Source organism: Macrotis lagotis, chromosome 5 (assembly GCF_037893015.1).
Source record: "Macrotis lagotis isolate mMagLag1 chromosome 5, bilby.v1.9.chrom.fasta, whole genome shotgun sequence".
Taxonomy (NCBI): Eukaryota; Metazoa; Chordata; class Mammalia; order Peramelemorphia; family Peramelidae; genus Macrotis; species Macrotis lagotis.
Window position 1 is genome coordinate 12878898 of NC_133662.1, and position 15813 is coordinate 12894710.

The 15813-nt window shown below is 34.1% G+C and overlaps 1 protein-coding gene and 1 long non-coding RNA gene across 2 annotated transcripts in view; one reads left to right on the plus strand and one right to left on the minus strand.

The window, feature by feature from the left end:
* Positions 1 to 15813, plus strand: part of LOC141523566 (dynein axonemal heavy chain 8) — a 412522-nt gene that overhangs the window by 268349 nt on the left and 128360 nt on the right. The window contains exons 63-66 of the mRNA XM_074236848.1: positions 48 to 201; positions 972 to 1136; positions 3869 to 4095; positions 9983 to 10101. Coding sequence (XP_074092949.1) covers positions 48 to 201; positions 972 to 1136; positions 3869 to 4095; positions 9983 to 10101 — 665 coding nt within the window. The remainder of the gene's footprint in view (positions 1 to 47; positions 202 to 971; positions 1137 to 3868; positions 4096 to 9982; positions 10102 to 15813) is intronic.
* On the minus strand, positions 86 to 14644 carry LOC141523567 (uncharacterized). Its single transcript, XR_012478511.1, has 3 exons — positions 14341 to 14644; positions 1064 to 1157; positions 86 to 223 (listed from the first exon to the last, which is right to left on the minus strand). It is a non-coding gene; the product is annotated as an uncharacterized LOC141523567 (long non-coding RNA).

The following is a 15813-nucleotide window of genomic DNA, read 5'->3' on the forward strand; positions in this document are numbered from 1 at the left end:
CTTATATTTGTAATTGATTTTAAATTTCTTACTGTTTTTCCTTTTAGATCCTATAATGTGACCAATCTGACAGATGACTTGAAATCATTGTACCAAGTTGCTGGAGCAGAAGGAAAAGGAATTACTTTTATCTTTACTGACAATGAAATAAAAGATGAGGCATTTCTGGAGTATCTTAACAACTTGCTATCTTCAGGAGAGGTAGAATCTTGAAGTAGTAAATCTATTTAAAAATAATATTTGAAAAGGAAAACAGGCTTTTAGAGACATGATCCTAAAAATCTGTATTTTTTGCCACCCAAACTTATTGATGTGAACTTGCTGCTGCCCAAGTGCAGGGTTCTATATGCTGTTTCTTTACCCAGTATCCTATCCTTTTGGATCCATTTCTCAGATGACCCTTGAACCTATCTCCTAAAATGATTCTTTACTCATTTTGACTCTTTCTATACTAAAATCAAATATTATCAGTATCTGTTATCCCATGCTAAAATAAGCTATATTTGAGAATAAAAAATGCAAGAATACCAGATCCACATTTGTAAAATGGCAACATTTTTAGAACTAAATTCTAAATATTTGTTTTTAACTTGGGCACAGAGTTAGAAAATATATTTTTTTCAAAGTTTTCCACAATAAAACCACTGTACAGAAGACCCTTGCTAAAAGGTGGGGGTTAAGGAATGGAGTGAATACCTTCCTTAATTAGAAGCCATAGGTCCTTAATTATCAGACCATACTTCATTTTAAGGCTTGGAAGAGTCACATAGACATTTTAATTAACTGTTGAGAAAGAAAGTCTTTGAAGCCCTTAGTAGGAACTTATGTAATATAAATTGAAGATGACCCATAGACCAAGTACAAAATTGTGGAGCAAAATGGAAAGAAAGATTCCAGAGATGAATACTATCCAGGGGGGAAAAATAAAAGAATTTGATTGCTTATTATATTTCCTTTTCACTTCCTCAAAGATCTCTAATTTATTTGCTCGGGATGAGTTGGATGAGATTACTCAAGGACTAATATCAGTGATGAGAAGGGAAATACCTCGACATCCTCCTACCTTTGATAATCTTTATGAATATTTCATATCAAGATCACGGAGGAATTTGCATGTTGTTCTCTGCTTTTCTCCAGTGAGTTTTTCTTTTCTGCATCTGCATGTTTGCAAGTTACATATATGAATATACATTCATATAATATGTATATACTTATCAATCCATATGTGTAAATATAAAAATAATAATCTCTAGTAGGATAACTCATTAATTGTACATTTTTAAACTTGAGGTAAGGGAAACAAACATTAAATTCCTTTTTTATTCTTACCAAAATCTTGTCTCCTAAATTTATAATGCAGTAAATTGATGAAGAGAGGAAACTGGAATATTAGATAAAATGACCAGGCTTAGAATCAGAAAACTCAGGTGATTTTTAATTATGTGTTCAAGGATAATTCACTTAAATGTCCAGTAAGTGTCCACAGTCTTCAATACTATAAAGTATAGATTATGTTACTGTGAATTGGGAAATGACCCTTATTTATTATAAATTTGGCTCAATTCTCTACATATCTGAGAAATGAATCCTTTATCAGAAAAACTTACTATATGAAAACCCTCCTTCCTTCATTTTTCTACTTTACTTCTGATTTGGGATACATTGGTTTTGTTTGCACAAAATCTTTTTAACTTTAATGTAATCAAAATTATCCATTTGACTTTAGTGATCCTCTTGTTTAGTCATGAATGCTTCCTTTAATTTCCTTAGGATATGGTCCTTTATGTCTTAACTCATATATCCATTTTCAGATTATTTTAGTATACAGTGTGAGATACTGATCTATGCCTAGTTTCTGCTGACTTATTTCCAGTTTTCCCAAAAGATTTTGTCCCAATAGCTAGGATCTTTGGGTTTATCAGATACTAGGCTACTGTGATCATTACTTTCTGTATATTGTATTTCTAATTGGTACCATCATTCTTCTGGTAATCCAGGTTCATAAACTTTTTCTCATCTACCACATCCAATCAGTTGTTGCATCTTCACCTCTTCAATATCAATTTACTTCTCAACTCTCATTATACAGCCACACTAGTTCAGGCTCTTATCACCCAGGAGTCCCCTAATTCATCTGCCTTCATTCTGCCCTCTCCAGTCCCTCCTTCAAACAGCTGCCAAAGTGATAGTCCCAAAGCACAAGTATGGCCATGTTATTGCCTTGCTCAAGAAAAGGTGTTCCTAATTGCTTAGAGGACACAAAGATAAATTCCTTTGTTTGATAATTAAACTCCATCATAGCTTTTTTTTTATTTTGTATTCCTCTCCCTCTTGCTTCTGTGTTGCAGCCAAGCTGTTCTATTTGCTGTTTCCTCTATACCACATTCCTTCTCCTGCCTCTTGGTCTTTGTACAGGATATCCTCCCATCCTTTCTCCTTATGTTTTTCCTCCTTAAAATTACTCCTTTTGAGACTCAGTTCATCTATCATCTCCTCCAAGAGACCTTTCCTGATTTCCTCAACTGATAGTCTTTTCCTAAAGAAATTACATTTACTTTGTATACTCATATTCTCTTGTCTGCATTCATGTTTTATTGATTTAATAGATCATTGAGGAAAGGGACTTTTTCATTTTTCTCACTGTATTCCAGCACCTTGTACAGTGACTGGAATATAGAAGATACTTAATAAATATTTGTTGAAAAAGGTTGATCAGTGTAGAGAGTTTTTACAATAGCAGTTCTTTCACACAGATATTCTGATGAGTCCAGATCTTACTCCATAAAAAATTTGATAATAAAACATAGCATAGCAATATATACTATGGATGATTTTAATAGGACATTTTTTTTCCATAGAATTACAAAGGCAGGAACAGGGAAAGAATCTGTGATTTCTTTGGTGTAGGGTACCTCTCAAAGAAAGAAACTCCCTCTACCAATTCAAACCAATAAAGTGTGAGCATCTTGGATTCTTAGAAAATTGCCTTGAGGGGAGGCTAGGTGGTCAGTGGATAGAGCAACAGCCCTGAAGTCAGGAGGACCTGAGTTCAAATGCGGCCTCAGGCACTTAATAATCACCTAGCTGTGTGGTCTTGGGCAAGCCACTTAACCCCTTTTGCTTTGCAAAAAAAAAAAAAAAACCCTAAAAAAAAAAAAAGAAAAGAAAATTGCCTTGGACGGTTAAAGAACAGATTAAAGAACTTGAAGTTCCATCACTGCTATGTAACAGAGAAAGGACTTAGACCTAGATCTCCTGGACCACAAAGCCAGTTCTCTATCCAATAAACCACACTGAATCTTAGATTTAGATTCTTTAAATTTCTGCCACAGGAAAATCCTTAAAATATTTGAAGATAGTTATAATTTAGTTAACTTTTCTCTTTTTTCAGGAAAAATAAAACCAATTCAATCCTTTATTATACAATGCTATCTAGACCATCCAGCAACCTACTCACCCTCCTCAGAAGATTTACTAGTATGTCAATATTCCTCTTAAAATGCAATGCCCAGGGGCATCTAAGTGGCACAGCGGATAGAGCACTGGCCCTGGAGTCAAATACCTGAGTTCAAATCTGTCCTCAGACACTTAATAATTACCTAGCTGTGTGGCCTTGGGCAAGCCACTTAACCCCATTGCCTTGCAAAAAAAATGCAATGCCCAGAATATAAACAGGATTCCAGATAAATGGTCTAAGAAATTGTAGTAGGACTATTCTCAATTTTATTTAGATAATAAATTACTAAAGCAGCCTAAGGTTATAATTACTTCTTTGGAAGCCAATCATATTGATACAGGACTAGATGTTATAATAACACAATCTTATTAAATTCTAATATTTCTTTATTGTTACAATTTTTATTGATAGGTTGGTGAGAAATTTCGTGCACGTTCTTTGAAATTTCCTGGCCTTATTTCAGGTTGCACTATGGACTGGTTTAGTCGCTGGCCTAGGGAGGCTTTAGTTGCAGTAGCCTCCTATTTCCTTTTGGAGTATAATATTGTCTGCTCTCAAGAAACTAAAAAACATGTTGTGGAAACAATGGGCCTTTTTCATGATATGGTTTCAGAAGGCTGTGAAAATTATTTCCAAAGGTAACATTTATGCAAATATGATGATTAACAGAATTATGAAAAAATACATTGCCACTTAAAAGGAATAGTCTATTTAATAATAGAATATTCATTCCATAAATTATGCTTCTCATTGATTGAATACTAATGCCTGGCTACATTGAAATTTTCTCTTTGATTTGCTAGTGACAGCAGATTTAACAAGGTGAGATAAACACATTTTTGAAAAGTGACTATGTTGACTCCCAAGTAACATGAATCATTTTATTTACTTAAATTTATTTTGAAAATTAGAAAATTTATCATGTTTGATTTTTTAAAATATTATTTATTTTGCTCTAAGAATTTCATTCTTTTTCACATTGTTTTATGCTTGGTGGAAATTTTAATTTTGTTTTCACTCTTTAATAAAGTAATTATTTCATGTCACATACTTAATGAAGTGAAACACCAGTTGCCTAAATTTTTGAGATAGCTTGAGAATACTAAAGATGCATTTCTCAGTTTTTTACAAAATATAACTCATTCAGAACATGGTATTATATATAAGACTAACAAATGTGAGTCCTGATTCAAAAGCTAAAATTGCCACCCAGAAGTTATCTAGTCCAAGTCACTAATTAAAGCTGCCTTAAAGTTTATAAAACTCTTTGGTACTTTTTGTGTGTTTTCTCATTTTATCTAACCAGCAAAATATCCAGGCCATACTTAAATTAAAAAAAAAAATCTATCCTACCCTTCAAAAACTCCATATATAGAGAGATTTGTCATCCCATTGGATAAATCATTGTATCCTTTTGATACAGAGGAAAGACCTGGGGTGTAACAGATCTTTGAGAAAACTGAATGGGATCATAAAGGATTCTTTTTTTTCTCAGCACCACATGGCACATACACAAAAATTGACCATGTAATAGAGTATAAAAATCTCAAAATTAAATGTAGAAAGGCAGGAATATTGAATGTATTTTTGAAACATATTGCATTAAAGTTACATGGGGTGGCTAGGTGACGTAGTGGATAGAGCACCAGCCCTGGAGTCAGGAGTACCTGAGTTCAAATCCGGCCTTAGACACTTAATAATTACCTAGCTGTGTGACCTTGGGCAAGTCACTTAACCCCATTGCCTTGCAAAAACTAAAAAAAAAATTACATTCAACAAAGCATAGGGGAAATATGGATTAAAGCAAATAATCTAAAGCATAAGTAAAAAAATCTTAGAAACAATAATTTCATTAAAGAGAATAAAAACAATGAAACAACATACCAAAATTTAAGGGATGCAGCCAAATCAGTACTTGAAATTAATTTCTCTTAATTCTTATATCAAAAAAATGGAAAAAAAACTCTAGATCAATGAATTGGAAATGCAAATAAAAAAATAAACTAGGAAAAGAAATTAAAAACCCTTACTTGGGCACCAAATTGGAACTTCTGGAAATTAAAGGTGAGATTAATAAGACTGAAAGGTAAATTAAAAAAAAAACTAATGAACCAATAAATAAAGGAGTTGGTTTTATGAGGAAAAAATTAGATAAGCCATTGATTAATTTGATTTTTTAAAAATGCAAATCAACTATCCCATATCCAAAATGAAAAATATAAAATCATCACCAATTAAAAAGAAATTAAAATTAATTTGCCCAGTTATATGCCAGGAAATCTGACAATCAGAGTGAAATAGAATAATATTTACAATTACCCAGATTAACAGATAAGGAAGTAGATCTATTAGAAAAAGAAATGGAACAAGCCAGTAATGAACTCCCTAGGAAAAAAAAATCTCCAAGGCCAGATGGTTTATGAGTGAATTCTACCAAATTTTTAAAGAACAATTAATTACTATATAATGCTGTATAGGTACTCTATACTATATAATACTATGTAAAACAATTTGGAAAAAATAAGCGAAGAAGGAGTTTTACCAAACTCTTATGATTCATATGTGGGGATGATACCTAAACCAAGAAGAGTTAAAACAAAGAAAGAAAAATCATAGCCCAATTTCCCTTATAAACTCATTTACTTATTCATTGTCATACCAATCAAACTACCAAAAATTATTTTATAGAGCTAGAAAACACAGAAAAATTCATCTGAAAGACTAAAAGGTCAAGAATATTAAGGGAATTAAGGGAAAACAAAATTCAGGGAAGCTAGTCTAGCAATACTAGAGCTCATTAAAAAGGAGTAATCATCAGAACTATCTGGTACTGACTAAGAAATAAAGTGGAAGATCAGTGAATTAGGTTAGATATACAAAACACAGAAGTCAATGACCATGGTAACCTAGTGTTTGATAAACCCAAAGACTCCAAAGTCAGGAATAAAAACTCAACAAAAACTTCTGGGGAAAACTAGAAAACAATAGGACAAAAAATTAGGCATAAGACCAACATTTCTCACCCTTTACCAAGATAAGGTCAGAATGGTTACATGATTTAGACAAAATTCTAAAAGCAAATTAGAAGAGTGAGGAATAGTTTTCCTGTTAGATCTATGGAGAAAGGCAAAATTTATGACCAAACAAGAGATAGAGAGTATTATAGGCTGTAAGCTAGATAATTTTGATTATGTTAAAAACCTTTTTATACAAAAAAGAACAAGTGCAACCAAGATTAGAAGGAAAGCAAAAAGCTAGGAAACAATATTCAAAACAAGTGTGGTAAGGGCCTCATTTCTCAAATCTATAGAGAATCAAATTGATAAGAATACAAGTTATTTCTGAATTGATAAATGGCCAAAAGATATGAACAGGCAATTTTCAGATGAAGTAATTAGAGCTATCTTTAGATATATAAAGAAGAGGGTTAAATGATGTTTGATTAAAGAAATGCAAATTAAAACAACTCTGAGGTACCACTTCACACCTATCACATTGTCTAATATGATAGAAAAGGAAAATGATAAATGTTGAAGAGGATGTGAGAAAATTGGGACATAAATGCACTGTTGGTGGAGTTATGAACTGAAATGATCCAGCTTTTCTGGAGAACAATTTGGAACTATGCCTAAAGGGCAATCAAACTTTGATCCAACAATACCTACTAGGTCTCTATCCCCAAGAAATCATAAAAAAGTGAAAAAGACCTACATGTGCAAAGATATTTATAGCAATGCATTTTATGGTGGCACAATAATGGAAATTGAGGGGATACTCATCAATTGGAGAGTGGCTGAACACATAAATATAAATACAATGGAATACTATTATGCAATAAGACATGATGAACAGATTGGTTTCAGAGAAAACTGGGACTTTTATGAACTGATACAAATTGAAATGAGCAGAACCAGGAAAACATTGTTCACAATATTTGCAACATTGTATGATGATCAATTATAATTAACCCAGTTCTCAGCAACACAGTGATCTAAACCCAGTTCTTCTCAGCAACACAGACAAATTCAAAAGATTCAATAAGAAGAATGCTATCCATATCCAGATAAAGAAATGGACTCTGAATATAGATTGAAGCTTAATTTTTTTCTCTTATTTTATTCTTTTGCATGTTTTTTTCCATTTTGACCAGTTTCTTATTTTACAACTGTGACTGATATGGGAGCATGTTTTATTTGGAAGTACATGCATAACTTTTATCACATTACCTAACATTTTCAGAATAGGGGAGGAAATCAGGAGAAAAATCTAGAACTCAAATCTTTTAAAAATGAATGCTAAAAATTGTCTTGACATGTGATTGGGGAAATAGTATTTTATTTTGTTTTGTTAATAAATATTTTATTTCCAACTACATACAATGGTAGTTTTACCAATCTTTTTTTGCAAGGTTTTGAGTTATACAATTTTTCTCCTTCCCTTCCTTCCCTCCCCTCTTCCCCAATAGAAAGCAACCTGATATAGACTTTACATTTTGTAACCATGCTAAACATAGATCAAAATTAAATGTGTTGTAAGAAAATAATCAGATCCAAATGGTAGAAAGAAAACATTAGCAATAACAAAATTACATAATACATCAAACAACTTTTAAAAAATTTAAAGTAGGGGCAGCTAGGTGCCACAGTAGATAAAGCACTGGCCCTGGAGTCAGTAACAACTGAGTTCAAATCCAGTCTTAGACACTTAATAATTACCTAGCTGTGTGGCCTTGGGCAAGCCACTTAACCCCAATGCCTTGCAAAAACCAAAAAAAAAAAGAATTGAAGGTAATAAATTTCTCTTTTGGATATGGATGGTGTTTTTCCCTTTCACAATTCTTTTAAAATTGTCATTTTACTGCTGAAATGAACAAGTCCATCATGGTTGATCCTTGCTCCATGTTGTTGTTAGTTGTACAATGTTTTTCTGGTTCTGCTCATTTCACTCAGCATCAGTTCATGCAAGTCTTCCCTAACTTTTCTAAAGTCTTGTCCCTCATAATTTCTTGTAGAACAATAATGTTCCATCACATACATCAGGGCTGTCCAATATTTTAAAAGTTTTTTTATTGAAGCGATACAAAATATATTTTGATTTGCCATTTTAGAGAGTTCTGCAGTAGCTCTACTTTGTTTACTAAAGAATTCAGTAAACCTATAGAGAGGCTGCAAATAGCCCAGACAGACGTACCCAAATTGTTCAGCCATTCACCAATTGATAGGCATCCCCACAATTTTCAATTGTTTGCCACTATGAATAAAGCTACTATGAATATTTTTGTACATGTGGGATTTTTACCCCTTTTCATGTTTCTTCAAGATACAGACCCAAGAATGGTATTGCTGAATCAAAGGATATGCAAATTTTTATCACCCTATGGGTATAGTTCCTAATTGCTCTCCAGAAGAAAATAGTATTTTAAAAATGCTTTGCAAACCTGTCCCACAAAAAAACCCCAAAATAAACTATGTTAGCTTTTCAGCAATGGAACAAGAAGGTCTTAATGGTGTTCAATATAATACATCTTAATAGAAACTCTGACATTAACTAAAGCATAATTTTTGTCTCATTTTTAACAAAAAATTTAGAAAACCATCCATTAATATTTTTAAAATGTAATTATTTCCTTTTGGTGGTAGTGGTACCCTTTTTTCTAATGCATCCTCATTATTTTACTATTATTAAAGACCTCATAAGCTGGAAGTGGCTTTATCTCTTTAGAACTCTGAGAGAGCTTGGGTTTACCTAGCACAAAACTCTCTTCTACTTGAGAAACTACTCAAAAAGTATATCCTTATGCTACTAAATAAGTGGCATCCTTTTTATGTGGAAAAGAAAACATTTATTTCACCATGGATTTAGTGATAGCTTCTCCTTGTCTGTCTAGGTCATTGATATTTGTTGTAATTCAGTGCTAGTGAAATATGTGATCTCAGGAGACTTAAGCCTCTTTCTGCTATGGATGCTCTTATATGAGCAGAGCAGAAGCATGCAATGATCAGTGATAAGCTACACAGCTATACAGAGATTCAGGGAGAAGGGCACATTGATGTTTTAATAACATAAAGTAGGGGTTCTCAAACATTTTGGAGTCTTTACCCCTTTAGACTTTAAAAATTAACAAAATTATCCCTGAAAGGTTTTTCTTTATGTTTCTTATATCTACAGATGTTTACAAAATTAGAAATAAGTATGTCTTTATGTTATTATGAAGATAATTTTGACTTCAGGGACCTTCAATCATATTATGAGGACTTACTGATCAAAAGGATTACTCAGGGTCAGCAGCCCAAATAATCTGCCACAAATGAAAAAAAAAACCTGAAAACAAGAAATAATAATAAATTGTTCAGGGAGATAAGATCATCAGTTTTGGTATTTAATAGCTCTTTACTCTCATGGTATAATAATGGAATAATGATAGAATAAAATAAATAGTAATGACAATGATATGTCAAAAATGTATGGAAAGTTTATGCTTAAGTAATAAGACATAAATATAATTTTATATATTTTACTTTATAGGTATAGGCGAAGAGCACATGTGACTCCCAAATCTTATCTCTCCTTTGTAAATGGCTATAAGAATATCTATGCAGAAAAATTGAAGTACATTAATGATCAAGCTGAACGAATGAACATAGGTAAGAAGATTAAACTATGGAACAGTCCATGCTCTTTGAAGTGGTGGCTGGAAAAATCCCTAGTGCATCAGGATGGGATCCAAATTCAAAATGTGTTGATTAGAGGAATGCTCTTAATATGTGTTCTTTATTTACAAGGAAACTCTTGGCTATCATTTAAAACAGAGCAGCAAGAAAGCTCAACTTCTAAGCCCTTTTTCTTATTCTCAGAGGTCATGCATGATATAAGCATGGATCTATCTAGTTCACTATGATTTGGGGGCAAAGAATGCTTAAGCACCAGTCTTGTAATTCACAAAATGTTCATCAAAGTGGGATCCTAGACTTACAGCTATAAGAATTCTCAGAGGCCATCTGGTCCAATTCCTGATTTTACAGATGAAAAAACTGAGGCTCAGGAAAGTGAAGTGACTTGTCCAAGATAATACAAGTAAGAAATGATAGAGGCAGGATTTGAAACTATGTCCTTTTACTTCCAAGGCAGTGTTCTTTCCATTCATTTGTAATTTTTGTTAGCAGTTTACTAACCAAAATTCAAGCAAATGGAAACAATTGAAATTTAAATATTCTGGAAAGGGTTGGGGAGGTGTGGAGTCAAGATGGTAGAGAAGAGGAAGGTACTCATCTGAACTCTCCTAAATTCTCCTTCAAACAACTTTAAATAACATCTCAAAATGAATTCTGGAGCAACAGAATGCACAAAAGGACAAGGTGAAACAATTTTTCAGCCCAGGCTAATTCTTATGATTGGCAGGAAAGGTCTGTTGTACCAGGGTGAGAGAAGAGTATAGTCAATACAGACTGCAGCAATGCAGGCCATATGCCAACAAACAGCAGATCTTGGAGATAATGAATCAGAGGCAGTTTCCAGAGCCAATTGAATAACTGGTCAGAAGGAGATAACAGGAGTCCCTTTGCTGGTACTGGGTGCAAAACTCCATTGGGGGGCAGCTAGGTGCCATAGTAGATAAAGCCCAGGCCTTGGGGTCAGGAGTACCTGGGTTCAAATCTGGTCTCAGAGACTTAATAATTACCTAGCTGTGGCCTTGGGCAAGCCATTTAGTCCCATTTGCCTTGCAAAAACCTAAAAAAAAAAAACAAAAAAAACTCAATTGGATACAATTTTTCCTATACTCAGCTCTAGGTCATATTCCCATGGCAGAAAATAGAGCTTGCAGGACAGGGGAGTGGGACCCTGGTCACAATTCCAAGGTAGGAAAAAAGTGCTTGTGATGGTTCCCAGACCAGAGAGCACAAGTCAGGAGAGTAGCAAACACATCTATCCTTAGATCATATCACATTGAAAGAAGTGAAAATTTATAGACCCATCAATGTCTGGGGCTAGATTTGAATGCCAATATCCCTGACACTAGGCCCAATGCTCTACCCACTATAATTAACACAAATATCTCTAAAATAAGACCTCAAGCTTGGGGCAGTACCCCCTTTACTCGAGAAATTAAAAGTTAAGAAATAAACAGGAAAAATTAGGAAACAAACAACAAAAAAGAACCTAACCAAAGACATTTACTATGATGACAGGGAAGATCAAACAAACTCAGAAGATAGCAAAGTCAAAACTGCTATATGCGTAGACTCACAGAAAAATACAAATTGATTTCAGATTAAAAAAAATACTGGAAGAGCTCAAACTTTTAAAAATCAACCAAGGAAAAATTAGGAAAAGAAATGAGACATACAAGAAAATCTTGAACAAAGGAGTCCACAGTTGAAGGAGACATAAAAATGTTCTGAGGAAAATAATATCTTCAACAGAAAAATGCTATCTCTAGAAAAAGAACTGGTGAAATATAAATGCTTATCAAAACTTACTTTTTTTTTCCTTTTAAAAAACTTCCTTTATTTTTCTTCTTTGGTCTTGTTGATATTTTCTTTCATAATGACTGATATCAAAATAAACTTTGTATGACTGCACATGTATAATCTATATCAAATTGCTGACCTTTACAAGGTGGGGAGAGAAGGAAGGGCACGTTGAAATTTGGAACTCAAAATTTAAAAATTGTTTTTATCTAACTGAGAAAAAATAAAATTAAAAACAATTAAACTGAAAAAAGAGGAATGCTTGCCTTAGGAAAACCATCAAATGAACTTATAGTAAATTAAAGATTAATTGTTCTGAACCATTAGAAAAACTCTAATGATGAAGATTGGGATGAAAAAAATGAAACAATGTCAATCTTGGGGATTCATTAACAAAACTTTGACCAGGTGCCTGTATCTTTCAATCTGGCTCTATGCCTCCTCCATGGGAACTACAAGACTTTGGAGTTAAAGAAAATAAACCAACTTTTCCATATTCACCCTCTTTCCAGAGATACCAGTGCTCTTAAAGACCAAGAGAAGAAGTTCTCTCAGAGACTTGCTATCCATTAAAAATGGCCTTTGTTTAGCAAGACTCTATAGCTGCAGCTGACCCTTCTTGGAAGAATTCTGGGTGTTGCCTCTCTACCTTCTCAGTTTATCACAAAATTTCTGTCTCCCCCACCTCTATTACTTTTTGGTCCTCAACTTCCTGTTCTGACAATAAATTCCTGTCTCTGTCCTCCTATGTGGCCCATTCCCAGTAATGGGATCAGCCCTGTCTTCATCCTCGACTCAAATTTTTCAGCCTCAACTTCAGACTTTTCTGATCAACTATTTGTACCAGGTACTTATTCCTTTACTTGTCACAGATTTCCCAGACTCCCTCACCAGGCCTAGCTCTTGATAGTCATTTGAGATTCTGACTTATCAGACCAAAATATACTCTAGAGAGAGAACCCAAGTCATGTGCTGGTCTCAATGGTCCTCGCAGATTATAGGAATATTGGGTGATAGGGACCTAATAATAAATGATAACTATTGTCTAGAGCAGGACTTTAAACCTCAGAGAGAAAGGAAAGGAAGGGGAGGAAATGAAAGAAAACATTAAGCATCTATCATGCACTAGATTTTTTTCAAAGAATTTTACAAATATTTCTTCATTTGTTACTCATAAGAAATCTGGGAGGCAAGTGCTTTTATTATCCCCTGTTAGGGACTGTTGTGTGTGGGAGTACTGTAAATTTTCATCACCTGGTATCCTTGAGTACAGTAGCACTATTTTACTGGTTGACTGAAGAGTGCTAAGGGAGTGGGAGTGGACCAGGGACTGGGAGGATATTTAAGCACTTGTATTTTGATAAACAAATGTAGTACTTGGAGATCTAGGAGATCTTGGTGTACAGGGAATACTTGTCTCTGGTCTCTCCTGTCTCCTGCCCCTTCAACATTCTTGCCTGGGGAAAGGTTATGTAAATCTGTAAAGGGACTCAACAATCTCCATTTTACAGTTGAGAAAACTGATACCTGTTACAGTCTATGAACTTAGTTTTTAAAAAATAGTTTGATAGCTATGTTACAATATGATTAATTTGCTTTGTAATTCTATGTATTTTATACATTTGAAAACACTGTTCTTAGAGGGGGTCTATGGACTTCATGTGGCATAAATGTAAGAACCCTGTCTCTGAAGTCATATCATTTATGAGAATATACAGAAAGTTTAGGTAGTTGATAGTTTTAGTTAGATAATGATCACTTAGGAGTTTATGTTTCCCAGGGTTCTGTCCTGACTCATCTTCTTTCACTTGATCCCATCAGTTCCCAAACTATCATTGGATAATTTTCAAATCTGCCTTTTCTGTCCCAATCTCTTTACGATCCTCCAATGACATCTCCCAGCTGCCCTTTAGATATCTCAAATTGGATTTTGAGTATAGATATCTTACTATAAAGTGCAACACCATCCTCCAAGTTCCCAACCTTAGGTATCATCCTGGATTCCTATCTCTTACCACTTCCATATTCAATCTGTTGCCAAGGCTGCTGGTTTCTTTTTTGCAACAGCTCCTCAAGCATGTCCACCTCTCTAGTGCAGTTCCTCATTACCTCATACTTCAATTACTATAATAACCTGCTGCTGGGTCTGCCTGTGTCTCCTCATTCCAATCCATTCTCCATCCAACCACCAAAGCAAATGTTTCTGAAATGCAAGTTTGATCTGGTCACCTACACTCACTTGATACACTCCAGTGGTTTCCTGTTACCTTGGGAGTAAGTATAAAATGTGCTATTGGGCATTCAAAGTCCTTTATGACCTAGTCCCCTTCCTTTTCAGTCCTCTTATACCTTACTCTACCTTACTTTTTGCACCAGGGACATGAACCTCTAAGATGCTTCACAAGAAAGACTCACCATCTCTGGATTCTGGCCATGCTCTTTGGCTGTCTCCCTTGCCTGAAAGACACTTCCTCTTCTACTGACCTTCCTTTAAGTCCCAGCTAAAATTCCATATTCTATAGGAAATCTTCCCAAAACCTTCTTAATTCCAGTGCCTTCGCTCTAAGTTCTCCTGCATACAGCTTGTTTTGTATATTTTTGTTTTGGGGCTGTCAGGTGGCACAATGGAAAGGGTACTGGGCCTGGAGTCAGAAATATTAAGTTTAAATCCAGACTCAGACACTTAGCTTTGTGATCTTTGACAAATCCTGTTTGCCTCAGTTCATCTGTAACATGAATTGGAGAAGGAAAGGGTAAACCACTTCATAATCTCTGCCAAGAAAACCCCAGATGAGGTCACAAAGAGTTGGATACAATTGAAATGACTGAACAACAACAATGAATAGCTTGCTTTGAATACATTTGTCTGCATGTTGTCTCCCCATTCAGTTGAAGGCTCCTCAAAGACAGGGACTATCTTTGGCTTCTTTTTGTATCCTCTTCACAAAGGAGGCACTTAATAAATTTTATTGAGTTAAATTGATTTAGAGTGAGTAATACTTTCATTTTTGTTATTATTCAGTTATTCAGATGAGATGAGAAACTGAGGTAAATAGGGTTTAGTGACTTACCTTGGGTTACACAGCTAGGAAGTGTCTAAGATCATATTTGAATTGAGGTGTTCCTGACTCCAAGCTCAGCTCTCTGTCCACTGTACCACCTCACTGCCCATGTTTCTATTTTCTATACTAACAGTGGTATCAAAGTACACCTAGGTTCTTGAGAAGGTAAGTTAATGGAGTGAAAGGTCTGGCAGTCTCTATGCACTAGAAAGGCTTGAAAATGGGTCCTATCAATAATTATACACTTACATATCTACTTACACACACATATACACACATTTATAAAACTTGAAAAATATATATACATATGTACATATATATATATTTTTTCAAGTTTTATAAATTCTTTGGCTTTGGAAACTCTTTAAATAAATACAGAATGTCCTTTGGCATTCTACTTTTCACAGAGTGGAATGCATGACTCAGAAGTATTATATATAAGTTGTTCTACTGGTTCTGCTGAACCAGTTTTATTCCCATTCAAAGTTGAATGGCAGCATTCAAGATCAGAAGGGAGAAGCCATTTTGAATGAAATAGACAAATGTTGACTAGTTACAAAAGCTATTCAATCAAATTTTTAAAATGCTTTATATCATATTTGAAGTTGCATCTTAATTTGTGCATTTTAGTAGTGGGCAAAGAATTAGCTTTTAATATGGTCAACAAAAGCATCTCCAAACACCACACCTAAACTTTGGTCCAGACACAGAAGCAGATGAAAAGTTATCAACAAAAAGTAAATAAAAAATTAAAGCATAATGGCAAAATGCCTTTAGAAAGGGTTAGTCATTTGAGATTGCTTATCATAAATTATATTTAAGAAAT